At 40.9% G+C, this 15,942-nt stretch overlaps 1 protein-coding gene across 5 annotated transcripts in view; it reads left to right on the top strand.

Annotated features, from left to right (window-relative positions):
• Positions 1 to 15,942, top strand: part of LOC141785338 (alpha-1,6-mannosylglycoprotein 6-beta-N-acetylglucosaminyltransferase B-like) — a 22,920-nt gene extending 6,978 nt beyond the window's left edge. For all 5 annotated transcript variants that reach the window (XM_074663612.1, XM_074663611.1, XM_074663610.1 and 2 more), the window contains 16 exons: positions 232 to 347; positions 2,690 to 2,819; positions 2,895 to 3,034; positions 5,720 to 5,784; positions 7,570 to 7,743; positions 7,844 to 8,011; positions 8,269 to 8,438; positions 8,536 to 8,667; positions 9,223 to 9,356; positions 11,402 to 11,544; positions 11,621 to 11,767; positions 11,856 to 12,002; positions 12,075 to 12,191; positions 12,270 to 12,344; positions 12,451 to 12,611; positions 14,199 to 15,942. In XM_074663612.1, the coding sequence (XP_074519713.1) occupies positions 232 to 347; positions 2,690 to 2,819; positions 2,895 to 3,034; positions 5,720 to 5,784; positions 7,570 to 7,743; positions 7,844 to 8,011; positions 8,269 to 8,438; positions 8,536 to 8,667; positions 9,223 to 9,356; positions 11,402 to 11,544; positions 11,621 to 11,767; positions 11,856 to 12,002; positions 12,075 to 12,191; positions 12,270 to 12,344; positions 12,451 to 12,611; positions 14,199 to 14,397 (2,218 nt within the window). In that variant the 3' untranslated portion in view covers positions 14,398 to 15,942. The remainder of the gene's footprint in view (positions 1 to 231; positions 348 to 2,689; positions 2,820 to 2,894; positions 3,035 to 5,719; positions 5,785 to 7,569; positions 7,744 to 7,843; positions 8,012 to 8,268; positions 8,439 to 8,535; positions 8,668 to 9,222; positions 9,357 to 11,401; positions 11,545 to 11,620; positions 11,768 to 11,855; positions 12,003 to 12,074; positions 12,192 to 12,269; positions 12,345 to 12,450; positions 12,612 to 14,198) is intronic.

Genomic DNA, 15,942 nt, shown 5'->3' with positions numbered 1-15,942 from the left:
AAAAATAAAAAAAAATCTGCTCATGGAACAAAAAAATTTGCTTGAAACTAGAATTTTGTCTTAAACCAAGAAATTATTCTCTTCTTCTTTTGGCAGATTTTTTTGTTTACTTGTTACAAGCAATTCAGACCTCACTTTTGTTTTTGTACTTTATTATTTCCAAGTGTACTCCCAAAAGGAACCTGTGCTCTGTGTTGTTCATGCAGTTTCTCTGTGGATTGCTCCCTCTAGTGGATGCCTGGTGCTCTGCCTCTGCCTGTCTGTGCTGACGCTCCTGCTGCAGAGCCTCTGGGTGCCCGTGGAGATGACCAGGGGGGAAGCTGCTGGAAGATCACCTGAAGAACAAGGTAACATACACACACACACACACACACACACACACACACACACACACACACACACACACACACACACACACACACACACACACACACACACACACACACACACACACTGTGAAGTCAGGATATTTAGAAGAAATAAGCCAAAAGTATTTTAACAACAACAGCAACGGCAACAAAGATTCTTTGACTCACACATGAGGAGGTCTGAGGACCACAGCTCATGACCAAATCACACAAAAGAAACTTAAAACAAACACAATTTGTCAGCACACAAATCTCATTCGAATGGGATTTCCTCACACCGAGCTTTATTTTGGAGCAAAGAGCAGAAAGGTTGTTTATTTTTGTCCCAGTTAACCCTCTTCCAGTGTTAGGTGAAGTTTTCTACACAGTGTGTGGTGGGTCTGACAGTTGTGGTCTGTGGCCCAGTTATTACCTTGTCTCTTTCAATTGTCCGGCTAAACTGTTTCTTTAAAGGAGGGTTTGTAAGAAGGCAGCAGACAGGCCTGTTTGGGCAAAAGCTTTTCCCTTGTTTACATATGATAGGCCAAATGTTGTCAACAGTCTCCTCCAGAGTATGTTTTTCCTGTAAAATCAGCGTTCTTTTCTCAGGCAGCCAAAGAATAAATTAGCATACTTTGGCATCCAACACAACACACAGAATTTTTGACCTTTGAGTCACTCGAAAACAAACTCAGAGAGCTTCAGTTTGTGCTGCGGTGGTTTTAGAAATCTCTAATTAACCTCCTGTGGTCTATTTGATGCTTCTGTAAGGAATTTGGGGCTTTGTATTTATCTTAATTTAATATATGAAATGTATCCTAAACAGCAAATCGAAGCACATTTTATCCACGCCTTAAAAACAGATCTTAAACCGAGATTTATATATACATTTTTGGTTAGTTTCTTCATCCAAAGTCTCTTAATTCAGCACATAACCATCAAAACCAATTCATCAAGTCAACTGATGCTGGAACTTTACTTCCTGGTCTTAGAAGCCATCCACCTTTTGGGGGTTGATTATCAGACGCAGTAACTCTTCGTGTAAGACTCTGAATTTGTGGCTTCAGATGAATCGGTTTCAAAACATAATCATAGAAAATTACTTTTTTATCCAAACATCCCAAACCATTCTGCCTCAAATTGTAGGAAAATTGTTTTAGCAGACAATGTAACCCACTGGTGCATCTCAGCCACAGGGCCGCAATTGCTGTGTACTTGGATGGACCCACCGCGGGCTGTGTACAGAGAGAAGCTGCTTGTATTGGAAAATATGCCACATGGGGGAAGTGGTTAGTCAGCTTTTAATCCAGCTCAAATTTATCAACAAATCCTCAGTTTTCAAGCAGTTTCTGTAAAAATCCAGCACAGGACCAAATCAATTCATTAAGGTCCTCGCACTAAGGGAGATGACACTTTAGTATTTTGTGGTCTTTGAGCTGTAATTTGACCCCCTAAAGGTGCTCAAAACTCTGCACTTTCCCCTTAGACTGGGCCAAAAATGTGCTATAATATAAAAATTGACCCCCCATTACACCAAAATCTGCTCTCTAGCACCACCTAGGCGCACATAAATGGCTCTCAATGGCAGAATGAATATTGTAGAGAGATCAAACCAACATCAAAATGTTTGTCTTATCGAGTCACAAAAAAATTATGCAGACACCCCTGGCCTATCTCAAAAAGGAAGCTGGTAATTTGCATTTCCTTGGCCAGAAACAAAAGTTATCTTCTCCCAGGCCGTAAATGTTATTGGCTTGAAATTTGCTCAGATGACACAATGAAACCTGCTTTACAAAATCTGTGTAGGAATTTGTTTTGTCTCAAATGGTTTTCAAATGACAAGCCCTCAAAGTCGGTGAATCCCAAAGACGCCCTTTCAGCTCCCCCTATTAGAATGAATGGGAGATGTGGATACAGCTCCACACAAGCTGCGGCAGTTAGGCCTCTACAAAAAAAAAATTAAAAGTGGTACAGCTTTAAAAACGACATGGATGAATTCCTGACAAAATTTACCGCAAGCATATGTCATTTTTTGATAGATTAGGTAGTAATTGTGGCATCTATAAGGAGACGTTTCAAAGCTTCAGTCAATTTCACTGCTGAGAGGGCAGCAGTTGGTGATGATGTCACACTTATTGAGAGTTCCGCGCAGCTGGTCATGTGACTCACTTAAGGCGGGAAAATGGAATATGTAACACACACATTATAAAGGGATGAAACCTTGACAGTGGAGGTGGCAACTTTTAATTCTTAAATTTACTTTCTTTAAAGAAGGATGTTGTTATAAAGGCCTTTTTAGAGACAACATTTAGAGACATTATGCTGTTTCAACTCTGTCATAGGTCAGCGAGGTCTTGGCTTACGCAGGCTGGCTCTCCGCCTGGAGGCTCTGAGTACCCAGGTCCAGAGACTGAGCAGAGAGCGAGACTTCACCCAGCTGACCAGAGATGACCTCAGTCTGCTGCTGCAGAGGTAGCTCCATCAGAAATACGAAGAGACAGAGATAGTTTGCAGCACTGGTTTGTGCTAACTTCTCTTTGTTTCCAGCTTCAGACAGGATCAGCGAGGCTTGGCTCGCCTGGTGGAGCGGCAACTGAGGAGCGTGTCACAGAGGCTGGACCAGCTCAGCCAGCACCATCATCACCGCCAGACTCCAACAGCACATGAGCAGCTCAGACCACACACAGGTGAAGACTGGACTCTCTCCTTTCTATAACGGAGAAACAAGTTGAAGGAGATGAATTTCTTTTTAAGATTTCAGAGATAAAGGATTTCCAGACCTGATGCTGTAGATATGAGGCACCACAGACTTGTCACAGTTGTTGCTGGATGAACTCCCAGCCACACTTTGCTGCAAGTTTTGTGGTTTGTTCCAGTTGTTATAAGCTTTAATATACTTGATATATGAGGCAAGGCAAGTTTATTTATATTGCACATTTCAGCAAGGCCATTCAAAGCGCTTTACAGCAGTGTAAAATACTGAGATCAGCTCGCCAATAAAATGGCATGTGTGCGCTACAACAAAATCAAAACAGAGGCTTACCTGCAACCAGGCAAATATGAAAGACAAGCAAGCTCAAGTGTCTTATCAAAACTTGGATGACTAATGAAAAGAAAGTAAAACTACTGTAATGAGTCTAAATATTTTTATTTTTTTATTATATTATTTTAAGTTTAAATGCCTGTATACAGTAGTGTATAACAAGGTCAGGTTTTTATTTATTTATTTATCTTTTTTTTTTTTACTTATTTATGTATCATTTGAGTCTAAAAGGAGAAAATGCCACAGAATTAGATATTCATGTAAAGGACATAAAATAAAATATTTTTTATTCAATGAACAATTTTGTTGCATTATACCTTATGTATTGTATAAAGTAAAGTAAACAGTGCTACTACTAAATATAGTTTATATAAAGTAACAAACTTTTTGGGGAAATGTAAGGAATAGGAAGTACCAATATTTATGTTGAAAATGTGACTGAGTAAAGGCAAAAAAATCATCAGAAATAAAAAAAATTTAATGTAAAAAGTACCTGAAAAATCTACTTTTATTATTATTATTATAATTATTATTATTATTATTATTATTATTATTATTTTTATTATTATTATTATTATTTTGTGCAAAACATTACAGAGAGGTTGTGACCCAATAGTGATGAAGAAATAAAAATATATAAATTAAAAAAGTAATAATATAGAAGAGAAGAAAAAAAAATATTACAGACAATAATAATAATAATAATAATGATAATAATAATAATAATAATAATAATAATAATAATAATAATAATAATAATAATAATAATAAGAAGAAGAAGAAGAAGAAGAAGAAGAAGAAGAAGAATAACAATAAAAATAATAATAATAATAATAATAATAATAATAATAATAATAATAATAATAATAATAATAATAATTATAATAATACATCAGTAACTTACCAAATAATGATATTATTACTGTCTTTGTGAGATAATATATAAGATAAGTATTTATCTAAATATGCTTATGTAGCTGAATCCACTGAAAAATCTACTTAAGTACAATATCAGAGTATTTGGACTTTGTTTATGCCACCACTGGTTATTTTCTATAATCTGAGCCTGTGGGAGCGTATAGATGTTAAACAGAAGAGGCCCCAGGATGGAGCCTTGGGGGACTCCACGTGTTATTTCTGTCTGCTCATATGTACAGTTAGACACAAAATAGTCTCTGTCCTTCAGTTAAGATTTAAACCAGTTGAGTAAAACAAACACTTTGTCTCTCTCCTTCCTGTTTCCCGCTGCAGTAATTAGCCAATAATGCTAAAGCTAGTCTGTGGTGTACTGCTGCAGCAGGGTGACACTCGGAGCCAAATACACGGTTCAGAGCTTCAAAAGAGGTTACCCACACAGTTAAGTTAACAAGCTGTGATAATGGAGGGTGTGAACTGGGGGGGTTGAAGGGCAGTGGGTGCAGGTGGTTATGGGGGATGAAGTCCTTGAATGGAAGTTTAACGAGTCCCTCAGAGCTGGTGTGGATCATCTGGCCTCGGAGAGGAGAGAAAGTTTATGTCTACAATACGACCCTCCTGAGAGGTGTCAGGTGAGAGTCGGGTTATGCACCTAAGTGTGTGTGTTTATGCGTGTGTGTGTGTGTGTGTATTAATGTGTGTGTTCTCCAGGCTACACAGATGCTGTAACATGCAGATGTCAGCATGCACTCACTTATAATTTGTACAAACGTGCCACCCACGCACACACAAACACACTTCCTTGTCACCAGCCTGTTCGCCCCTTCCCCTCGTCTTCTCACGTTACCTCACACCCATAAAACACAACCGAATTACCCACGAGTCCTTTCACCAGCCCGTCTACTTATGTTTTTGCAGCAGGAGCTCTTTTTTCTTCGTTCCCTAACAGCGTATCACTGTTTTTAAGCCTTCACACCTCAGCTATGCCTTTAGGTTTTCTTATCGTTTTTTCCTCTTTATGAGGTTGTTTTACAAAGTTTAGGGCTGTGTGTTTTGGCACAGCCTCGCATTGTAAAAAGGGCTGCGTTTGGTAGGAGGCAGGTGGGTCAGGTGTGTGTGAGCGTGTGTGTTCATTCCTCTTGATTGACATTGGCTGCAGAAGGTATGGGGGGGCCTTACGGGAAGGGGCCCTCTGAGAACACACTGCCTTTACTCTAATGTCTGCACACACACACAGCAGCTCTGTACATGGTGCTGATGGCTGCAGAGAGGCTGTATATCAAAGTTATTATCCTCTGTTCTTCATCACCTGCGCCGAGTTAGCTCCACAATGCACCTTTTTGTTACCAACACCTGAGTCTGTGTGTAATGATGTGTTTGAAATAGTGTGTGATGGTTCATGTGTTACCCACAGGGCCCAGCGAGGAGTGCGAGGTGCCAAAGGATCCTGGGTATCCACTGTGTGCAGAGAAAGTCAAGGTGACTATACGCGTTAGCGTGTGTGCTCTGTCGACTTTAAGTTTATTATGTGGTTAAAGTTTACGAGGAGGTTTGAGCTGATTGTAAAAATATCATTTAGAATAAAGAGAATTACAGCAGATTCTTGTTCAGCTGAGCCAGACCTCATCACTTCAGCATGAGCGACTTAACCCCAAAGTACGGGGTCATTACGGAGACTTATCATTACTGTTTTTATGTAAGTGCTTGGTAGTGTCATTATGGAGCTTTACCAGTTTAAAAAGTACAAGAAACAAAGAAATAAAACTGTGTTCTTTAATGTAAAACAGCTTTCTCTTCAGAATAGATCTCCAAGGTTGTGTCTGCAGGAGTTTTGGTGACTTGTTAGTTATCACAACATTCAAACAGCCTCCTCCTTCGACCCACAGCCTCCAACCGTGACTACTTGAACACACTCTCTAGCCCACCTGATTTTGCATGTTAGCACAAGCTAGCACAGGTATTTGACACATACCTGGTTAGCAGAAAGCTAACTTGCGTCACTCTCCAACTTCCTATAAGTGAGTGAAAGTCGAGCCAAGCTTCACCCTCGTTTAGGAAAAAACTTACTACTTACTTCTGCTTACTAATCAAACGTCACTTGCGCTCTGGGTGCGCTGTGATTGGCTGAGATAGCCAGCATTACTCTATGCTAGGGATGGGTACCTTTCACATTACCGATGCCTGGTACCTGGCAACTGGTATCAGTAGTCAACCGTACCAACTTTTGGTTCATCTGTGTGTTTATGTGGTAATAAATATTGTTTTTTTGACAGTAAAATCTCAAATTTTTTCAATTTAACATTTTTATTTCTCACTATATAAACTTGCAATGCTGTGTTCAAATCCAGCATGGAAAATCCGGTACTTTTCCACTCCCTCACAGTCACAAGGATGCGTCAACATCCAGGCAGAGGAGAGGGGTTGAGGCTGATACAGACACTGACACATGTTTAGAGGCCCAGAGGAGACGACTGAGCAGGACATTTTACTTTTTAGGAAAATCCTGCAGGCTCTACCTTTGATTTTAGGATTTTTTGGAGCTTTTTAGAAGCTATATGACATCAAGTGGTACTAAAGTGGCTTTTTTCTTTCTTTTTTTTTAAGTTATTTTTTGGGCTTTTATGTCTTTAAATGGATAGTAGAGAGGACAATGGATAGAGCAGGAAACAGGGTAAGAAAAGGGAGTAACATGCAGGAAAGAGGCCACAAGCTGGGGCACCTGCGCAAGGGCGACCTCATGGAGCGTGTCTTGAACCACTAGGCTGTCTGCGCTCCAAGATGTTTTATTTCTAAATTCACAAAGTGAGATAAAGCTCTTTTTTTTACTACATTATAGTATTTAAGTAAAGATGATGCTGAACCTGAGCTAAAGCTTTATCATAAACATTTGATGAGGCTGGTGGAGTCACTTTAAAACTCTTCTCTCCCTCCCTGGAGATCGTAATCATTGCTGTTGCTACCATAGCTGCTCTAATTAGCTTCTTCCACTCGCTAATCAACACGCAAAGTCACTTGCCCACTGGGCGCGCTGTGATTGGCTGCCCAGAAACGTCCAGATACAACTAAAACATCAACATCCAGGCAGAGGTGGGGGTTGAGGCAGACGCTGACACTGACACACATGTGTAGGGGCCCACAGGAGACAATTGAGCAGGATTATACCTGTAAAAGTTGATGTTTTATTTCTTAGAAAAATCCTGCAGACTCTACCTTTAATGAAAACTGTATACTGTTGTGATGTTTCTTCATGTGCTCCCCCCTCAGTTCCTGCATGCCCGCTGGCAGGCTGATCCGTGTTACGCCTTTTATGGCGTGGATGGTACAACCTGCTCCATTCTGAACTACCTCAGCCAAACAGAAGATTTCTGTCCTCCTCATCCAGGAAGAAACAACTCTGTGCCCCCATGGCACCAGAAACCCCACAACAACACAGCGAAGGTACACCCACATCACCTCTGTCACTGCACGATGGATGAAGAAGGATTAACGAGCTCATGATCCAGTTGATTTTCGCACTAATTTATTGCGTCTCCTTCAGGCTGAGGTACGAACATCTCTGACACCTCTGTTTGAGGTGATCAGTAACACCAGCGGACCTGCTGTGGACTTCATCCGGACCAGAGTGCAGAGGATGTCTGATCAATGGGTACAGGCAGGAGTGAAGATGAGGCAGAGCAGAAACAGGACACAGACGAACCAGCTGAGGGTAAAACCAGCAAACTCACCCTGAGAGCACAAAACATGATCCTCCAAACAGCCTGTCATAGATGGTTGTGTTTATACTGTGGGTTTTAAATGTGTAAAACAAAACAATGATGAAATCTAATGAAATAAAAGTCAAATGTGACCACACCAAATCAAAGGAGACACTAATAACTTACAGCCATGTGATAATAGGTAGCCGTTCTTGCTGTAAATAACATGAAAAGTAAATTTTCTAAGACTCCACTTCCCATCCTCCAGGTGTTGCTTTATCCCGGCGCCCTCGCCGGTAGTGTTGGTCAGCGTTTTGAGACCATGGTGAACAGGGGAGGTCCTCTTGGGGAGCTGGTCCAGTGGGCTGACCTCAGCGCCTGTCTGACGATCCTGGGTCACAACCTCACCTTCAGCACCTCACAGCATCACCTCCACAGGTAGCTATCACTGCCCCACCATACTCACATCTACATCCACACAGCTCCATCCTGTGGTGACAGTTCTGCTGGTGTGTGTTTCCTCTGATTGGTCCAGCCTGATCGGAGCAGCTCCAGGTAGAGGAAGCTGTCCCATCCAGAGACCCCTGACCTTTGACCTCATCTACACCGACTACCATGGCCTTGCTCATCTTCAGGGTGCCATGGGACTGGCTTTCCTGCACTACCAGTATGAAGTTCCTTTTCTAGCTTTCTTTCCTTATGACGTTTTATTTTCTTTTATTTTTTTTGTGTGTTTGTTTATTAATTAATGAATTTTAATTATTTATACTTCTTTTAATATCTTTTTTTATTGATTTATTTATGTATTTTATTTATTTATTTATTTAAATTATTCATATTTATTTTTTTACATCTTATTTATTTACATATTTAGATTATTTATTTATTTATTTAAAATATTTATTTATTTATTTATTTCAATTAATTATACATTTACTTATTTTAATTAATTATATCTTTTTATTTTTTTTATTTACTATTAAATTATTTATTTTATTTATAGATATATTTTTTTTAATTTATTTTTACAGTTTCTATTTTTATGATTGTTTTTTTATCATAACTGTGTTTTTAATATATAGTGTTTAAGAGATTATTTTGAACCCCCGTACAGCACTTTGGTGAACCGAAGTTGTTTTTAAACATGCTCTACAAATGAACTTTGACTTGACTTAACATGAAGTTTGCTAAACCATGTGGATGTACCAAACGTTTTCTGCAGGTGTCGTTTCAGGATCCTTGACTCTTTCGGCACTGAACCAGCCTTCAACCTGGGGAGTTACGCACGCAGCCGTGGATATAAAACGCTGTGGGGCAGCTGGAGTCTGCAGCCTCTGCAGTACATGACCATGTTTCGTAAGTCATGTACTTTTATCTAACAGCTGTAATCATGCAAACATGTGCGTCAGTATGTAAGCAAACCGTATCTGTGACATTTAATGTTTCATATTCACATTTACACACCATTATATCTGGCTGCTGCAGAACTGATCCTCTACACACACTTCGTTAAGCGTCTTCACCGTGACACGATTAATTGCTGAGGTTATATGAACTCGGTGCCCAGACAGGACTTCATTGCAACACCTCTTCCTGTCATCTCCTCCACGCTGCTGGGGGATGGAGGCAAGCTGGACACGCTGGGCCCAGAGCCACCCTTCATACCTCAGCCTGGGTCTCTGTTTATTTGTCCTGCTGAGAGCGGGGAGAGCACGGGCTGTTAGCTGATGGAGCAGAGAGGACAAAGAGAAGCTTGAGAAAAGAGCGGGCGGGTTGTTTGTGCTTCTGTTTGGAAGTGGAGGAGAAGGGGATACGCGATTAAAAGACGAGCTGCTTCAACCATGGAAGAGAGTTTACCGTCAGATAACGTGAGACGGTCACAGAATCAGCTCACCTTTGCATATCTCTCTGAATCTGATGGATGAACGCAGACAGGTGTAGGAGACACGTGATGACAAATGAGTCTAAAGAGGAGGAAAGAGGAAAATCAGTGCTGCTCTGAGGGTCAGTGAGGGCAGATATACACACACACAGAAATGCTACACATGAACACCTTTACCGGCACATTCCTCATAGAGTAAATACTCATCTTTCACACCCTCTGTGGCGTGTCAGAGGGCAGCAGGGTGGCAGCTGCCTATCCAAACACACTCTTAAAGCAAGATTTTTCATTTCCTTTAAGTGTTGTTTTATAAAGCACAGCAAGATCTGACTCACTTGCAGATTTTTAATGTGAAATATTTTCAGTTCATCAATAAAACCTGTCTTAAACTAGTGTTTTCCCACTGTTTCTATTAGCTGCTTTAGGCAAGTTTCTGTCAAATTAGTATCAGAGTATAGAAACTTTTAGGAACTGTTTCTTTGCAGCACACACCTCAGATTTGGCAACAAAAAAAAAAATTGATATAATTAAAGAATTTATCCCAATATACCTAAATGTGCTCTCTAGCGCCACCTAGGCACACTAAAACGGCTCCCAGTGGTAGTAGGAATGGTGCAGAGAGATCAAACCACCATCAAAATTTTTGTCTCATTAAGACACACAATTTTTGTTCAGACACCCCTGACCTGTCTCAAACAGGAAGCCAGCAATTGGCCTTTCAAAATAAAATTTGGCGAAATTTTTGGTCAGAAACAAAAGTTATCTCCTCCCAGGCCGTAAATGGTATTGGCTTGAAATTTGCTTGGATGACAAAATGAACCCTGCTTTACAAAATCTATGTAGGAATTTGTTTTGTCTCAAATTGTTTTCGAATGACCAGCCCTCAAAGTTGGTGACCCCCAAAAAAGCCTTTTCAGCTTCCCCTATTAGAATGACTGGGAGAGGAGGATCCGGCGCCACACAAGCTGCGGCAGTTAGGCCTCTACACAAAAAAAAATAGAAGTGGTACAGCTTTAAAAATGTCATGGATGGATTCCTGACAAAATTTACTGCAAAACTATCTTATTTTTTGACAGGTTTGGTCAAAATTGTGGCAACTAGGAGGAGAAGTTTCAGAATGTCAGTCAATTTTACTCCTGAGAGGGCAGCAGTTGGTGATGATGTCACACTGACTGATAATTCCGAGCAGCTGGTCATGTGACTCACTGAAGGCGGGAAAATGGAATGTGTAACAGACACATTATAAAGGGATGAAACCTTGACAGTGGAGGCAAAACTGGCATGAAACTTTAATAATATTATTGTTTTTATTTTTTCAGTTTGTTTTTTTTTAATTAATTTTTTTATTTGTTCCTAACCTGTATTTTTAAACCATATTCTGAAACACACTGTCGTATTTTCTCTATGTTGCCAAATAACTTCTGGCAAAGGGACTGCTAATGAAAACTAGCCTTTCTTGCTAGCTTGGGTACATTTACATTTATTCATCTTTTGTTCTGTTTTCTTGCATCATCTCCAGCTCATACCCCTGATAACTCTTTCCTGGGTTTTGCGAGTGAGGAAGCAACAAGTAAAGAATCGAGAGAAGAAGAGCTGGAGCCTGAAACCTACGGGAAAGAAAGGATTGCTGTCGTCTACGGCAAACAGGACTACATGTGGCAGGTCTGATAAATAAAATGTGTAAACTCTATCTGTGTGTGTAGATTGTGAATAATTTGCGTCTGTATGCTCATTACAGGGGAAATCTGAGTTTGTGAGGCTTGTCAGTGAAGAACTGGAGACCCATGCAACAGTCTACCAGCCTGCCCCGAATCTGCCTAGATTTGTTAAAAACCACGGCCTGCTGACTCAAGAAGACTTCTTGAGACTTCTCCGCAGAGCCAAGGTGAATTAAAGGACGTGAATCCCTTGTTTTGATGCTAATTCTGCCTGTTCTTCTTGTTTACAGCTAATGATGACTCCTCTCCTCTCAGGTGTTAGTAGGTCTTGGATTCCCGTATGAGGGTCCAGCTCCTATCGAGGCGATTGCTCTGGGCTGTGTGTTCCTTCAGCCAAGATTTAACCCTCCACACGCCTCAGATAACAGCGACTTCTACAAGGGAAAGCCCACCACAAGACAGGTACATGAAGTCAGCCTGGAACACACTTAAAAATGAGATAAAACTAAATCTGTGATGAATTTTGCTCCACAGATCTCCTCTCAGCATCCTTACGCTGAAACCTTCATCGGTAAACCCCACGTGTGGACTGTGGATGTGACCAACAAGACGGATGTTCAAGAGACAGTCAGAGCCATTCTGCGCTCAGAGGTAGGTGATACAAGAATCAGAGAAAAGCAGTCGTGCTGTATTCAAAGGGTTTAAATGGATATGTGTCTGTTTCTACAGGTAAAGCCCTTCATTCCCCAAGAGTTCAGGTGTGAAGGGATGTTAGAGAGAGTCAACAGTTATATCACTCACCAGGTGGAGACTTTGATCTGTGCTAAAGAGTGTGCTAAAGGAGCACAGACTCCTAAAAACTTAAGGTTATGCTGATATTTTCTCACTACGCTTTTTCAACCCTCGCCAGAACTTTTGCACCAAATCAGCTCCGACCTGGCCTCCAGAAAACGCTCTGAGGATCCACCTGGGTCCTCTGGGTCAGTCATGCCAGAGTGTGTGTCATCGTTCCTCCCATGTGTGTGAGCCTGCTTTGTTTCACCACCTGAACACACCTGCAGCATTTACCAGGTATGAACACACACAGAGGGAAATGAGCTCTGGTTTCTCCTTGGTTATTAAACCTCTAACAGACTGTATAAAAAGATACACTGTAAAAAAAAAATCTTAATTTTATAGTTGAGAACCCTTATCCTCCAAAATAGTATACAAAACCGTAAAATTACAGAAATCATCCGTAAAATTTATCTTTTCTGCTTTTTTTGTAGCTTGTTTTGAAAGGTTTTATGTCTATACCAACAATGTAATGTTTTTAACTGGAAACTGCAGGTAGTTTTATGTAGCATATGTAGCTGCACACTTTTTCCTCCTCACTCACGGTTGTGATAATAGTTACGCTTTAAGAATGAACCGTTTTTTGGTCAATGACAGATTTTAAAAACCAAAAAAACCTTTAAAGCCGGACTCACTGCTCTTCTCCTGGAAACACTTTCTACTTTCTCGTGTGTCACTGGTCACTTTGTCCTCGATCAGTGTGGGTCTGAAATGTCCTGTTTTCCTGATATTTAGTGTAACAGTTAATGATGGGAATTGCGGCTCTTTTTAGTGGGCCAGCTCTTTTGGCTTCCAAATGGCTCTTCAGTTTTTTTATGGCTTAAATTAATTACCAACAATAATGTGAAATTGTATGCAAAATTAATTATTGATAAAAAAAGGCATTTTTTCTTTTAGATTGAGATTTATATACGTTGCCTTTATTCACTCACTCTACAGGGTGGTGAAAAAAATATTATAGAATGCAAAAACAAACGTGCTACTGTTTACAATTTAACTTTTAGCTTCTTTCTACTAAACAATGTAAAATGATTAACTGTGTGGTAAGGTCTTTATTTATTTCATTACTTTACCTTATTGTTTATCTTATTCTCTCAGTCTTTCAGAAAATTTTTTTTGGCTCCAATCACTTGTGGTATTAAAAAAAAATAAAAAAAATTGGAACCTGAAAAAAAAAACAAAAAAACAATTGGTGCCCAATCAGGAGCCAGCTCCCGTCATTCACAACCGATACATCACTGTGTGACAGCTTGTAACCGTGAGTGAGGAAGGAACCCTGTGGATACGAGACCCTGCTGTACAGGTGCAGACTGGCCGTCTGTGCTCTGCAGCATGGACCGGCTGTCCGTGCTCAATGGCGTGGACGGGCTGACTGTGACTTTTACTGTGTGTTTTGTGTTTATTAGCGAGATGTGTTGATGGGCTAAACAATGTTTGTCAATTTTAAAATGCAGTTTAATTAAGATTACACAGCTGGGTCTCATATCCACTGTGATCCCTCCTCACTCACGGTTACAAAATGCCATCGCAACTAAAATCAATTTGCTGTGAAATTCTTTTTTCTGCAGAAGTCTTTCCATTGTCACTATATTGAAGATTTTTGATCATAATAATTTAGGAAATATCTGTTAAATTATGGTATTTGTCTGCAGAATTCTTCATGAAAATTTCTGTAAATTTATTTGCATTGATACAGAAAACGTGTCACTCTAAAGTCGACTGTTGATGCACGGTCTCTATATGCAGTAAATGCTCCCATCCACAATAATCTTCTGTGCACATTATAACTTCACCATTAACACGCTGACTTCACTCTTCTTGTAGACTTGGGTTAAGCTGCTCCACCACAGCGCAGGAAGCCAACCACATCTTCCCCTCCTACACCCCGTGGGGTCGACACTGTGGCCTCCAGCAGGAGCCTCTGCTGTTCAGCTGTGCCGGTTCTGACCCGTCACACCGCAGGTTATGTCCCTGCAGGGCTCACCTACCAGGACAGGTGGCTCTGTGCCCCGACTGCCTCTGAAAGACAGCACCAAAGAGCCATCTGCAATGCATGCTGGGTCTGTGCCTCGTGATCTCTTCTGCAAATCGTCCAAGCAGTTCAGAGAAATGTGTTTACATGAATAAATATAACCAAAAGTGGCACGTATGACTCCAAAGCCATTTAATCCTCCGTGTTTGACTTTTCCTCTCCTGCTACAGCTCCTATACATCCCAGAGAAGCGTAATATTATGCTTAATAAGTATCTAATCATTCATTTGCTTACAGTTATACATCACAGTGGTCAGTGTTGCATGGGATTACGGCTCATGTAACCCCCGAATGCAGCCGCAGCCTCAGAGGAGAGCGTGTGACAGCCTAAGTGATGAGGCTCATTATCTGAGTGAATCATGGATGACCTCTGCATGCCTTTGGGAGGTCACAGCCTTATGATTATACTGTCATACAAACCGTCGGTTCCCAACCGTCTGTGATTGAGGAAACCCCCTCAGCTGAGTCCTAATCTGTGCCCTCTGCTAGCGAAAGCAGAAAGTCATTGTTTGTCTTGCAAACACACACTTTGTGTAATGCAGGGTGGAAGAAAAGTCAGTGAAGACAGGATTAATTATGTTTTCTTGAGTTATTTTACTAGAAATTACACCTTAAATGATTTTGATCATAACAGATGACTCACTTCACCCAGAGTTCTCGTGTTTTTCCTTCACTGCCTCATGAACTACACAGACTTGGAGTCCCCCCAGGGTTATTTTACACCCCAGGTTGATACGAACATGGAACATACTGTGTATACAGTGATTTGGCATGCACACAACACAAAGAGAGATTTTATGCTCCAACATTTCGGGACGTGAAAAGCTCACACAGGCTTGTCCAATCACCCCTGCCTGCAGAACAGCTCGTGAAGGAAACAAATGATAACAACCAAAGGCCGAACTGAAGCCCACAGTTGCTGCTGTAAGCGATGGGGTGCTGCACGTACATGGTGCAGCTGTTAGCAACGATGGCGACACGCTGCTGCTCTAAACTGGATCGATGTGAGGTGGTTCTTGGACACAGAGCACTTGTGAATCTTAATTGGCAGAGACCGTTCCAGCCGGATTCGCTCCATGAGACCTGATCAGACCCTCACTCAGAGCTCAGCCTGCTTGGACTGACTGACAGGTAAATGCCTGCGAAAAAATGCATAGAAACAACTTTTATAACGACTTCAGGGGATTTCGCTCGATTAACTTGGAACTGTCACATGTGACTTTTGCTCTACACGTCAAACGATCCAAAGATGATGGAAATCAACTGTTTGGATAGCAGGGAAATAAAAGTTGCTAAGGACGCAGAGGGAGGCCTCTGAAACAAACTTTTGGAAAGTGATGTGTCATTTCTGGATGACTCATGCTAATTCATATCAGTTACACAAGTTATGGCTCAGAAAGCTGTCACTCCCCTCTCAGGGGGCTGATAGCAGAGGGTTCAGGCTGAGGACTCAAAAACAGCACCACGCAGATATGGAGAGTTAATGTGGACAAAGGTTTCAGTGTTTCTATGACTGTCTGATGAGGGGTGGCCTGC

Source organism: Halichoeres trimaculatus, unplaced genomic scaffold (genome assembly GCF_033239565.1).
Source record: "Halichoeres trimaculatus isolate MK-OKI-2021-1 unplaced genomic scaffold, fHalTri1.1 fHalTri1_scaffold_23, whole genome shotgun sequence".
In the NCBI taxonomy this organism is placed as follows: domain Eukaryota; kingdom Metazoa; phylum Chordata; class Actinopteri; order Labriformes; family Labridae; genus Halichoeres; species Halichoeres trimaculatus.
The sequence above is the reverse complement of the archived record's forward strand: the minus strand, read 5'-3'. Positions and strand labels throughout refer to the sequence as shown.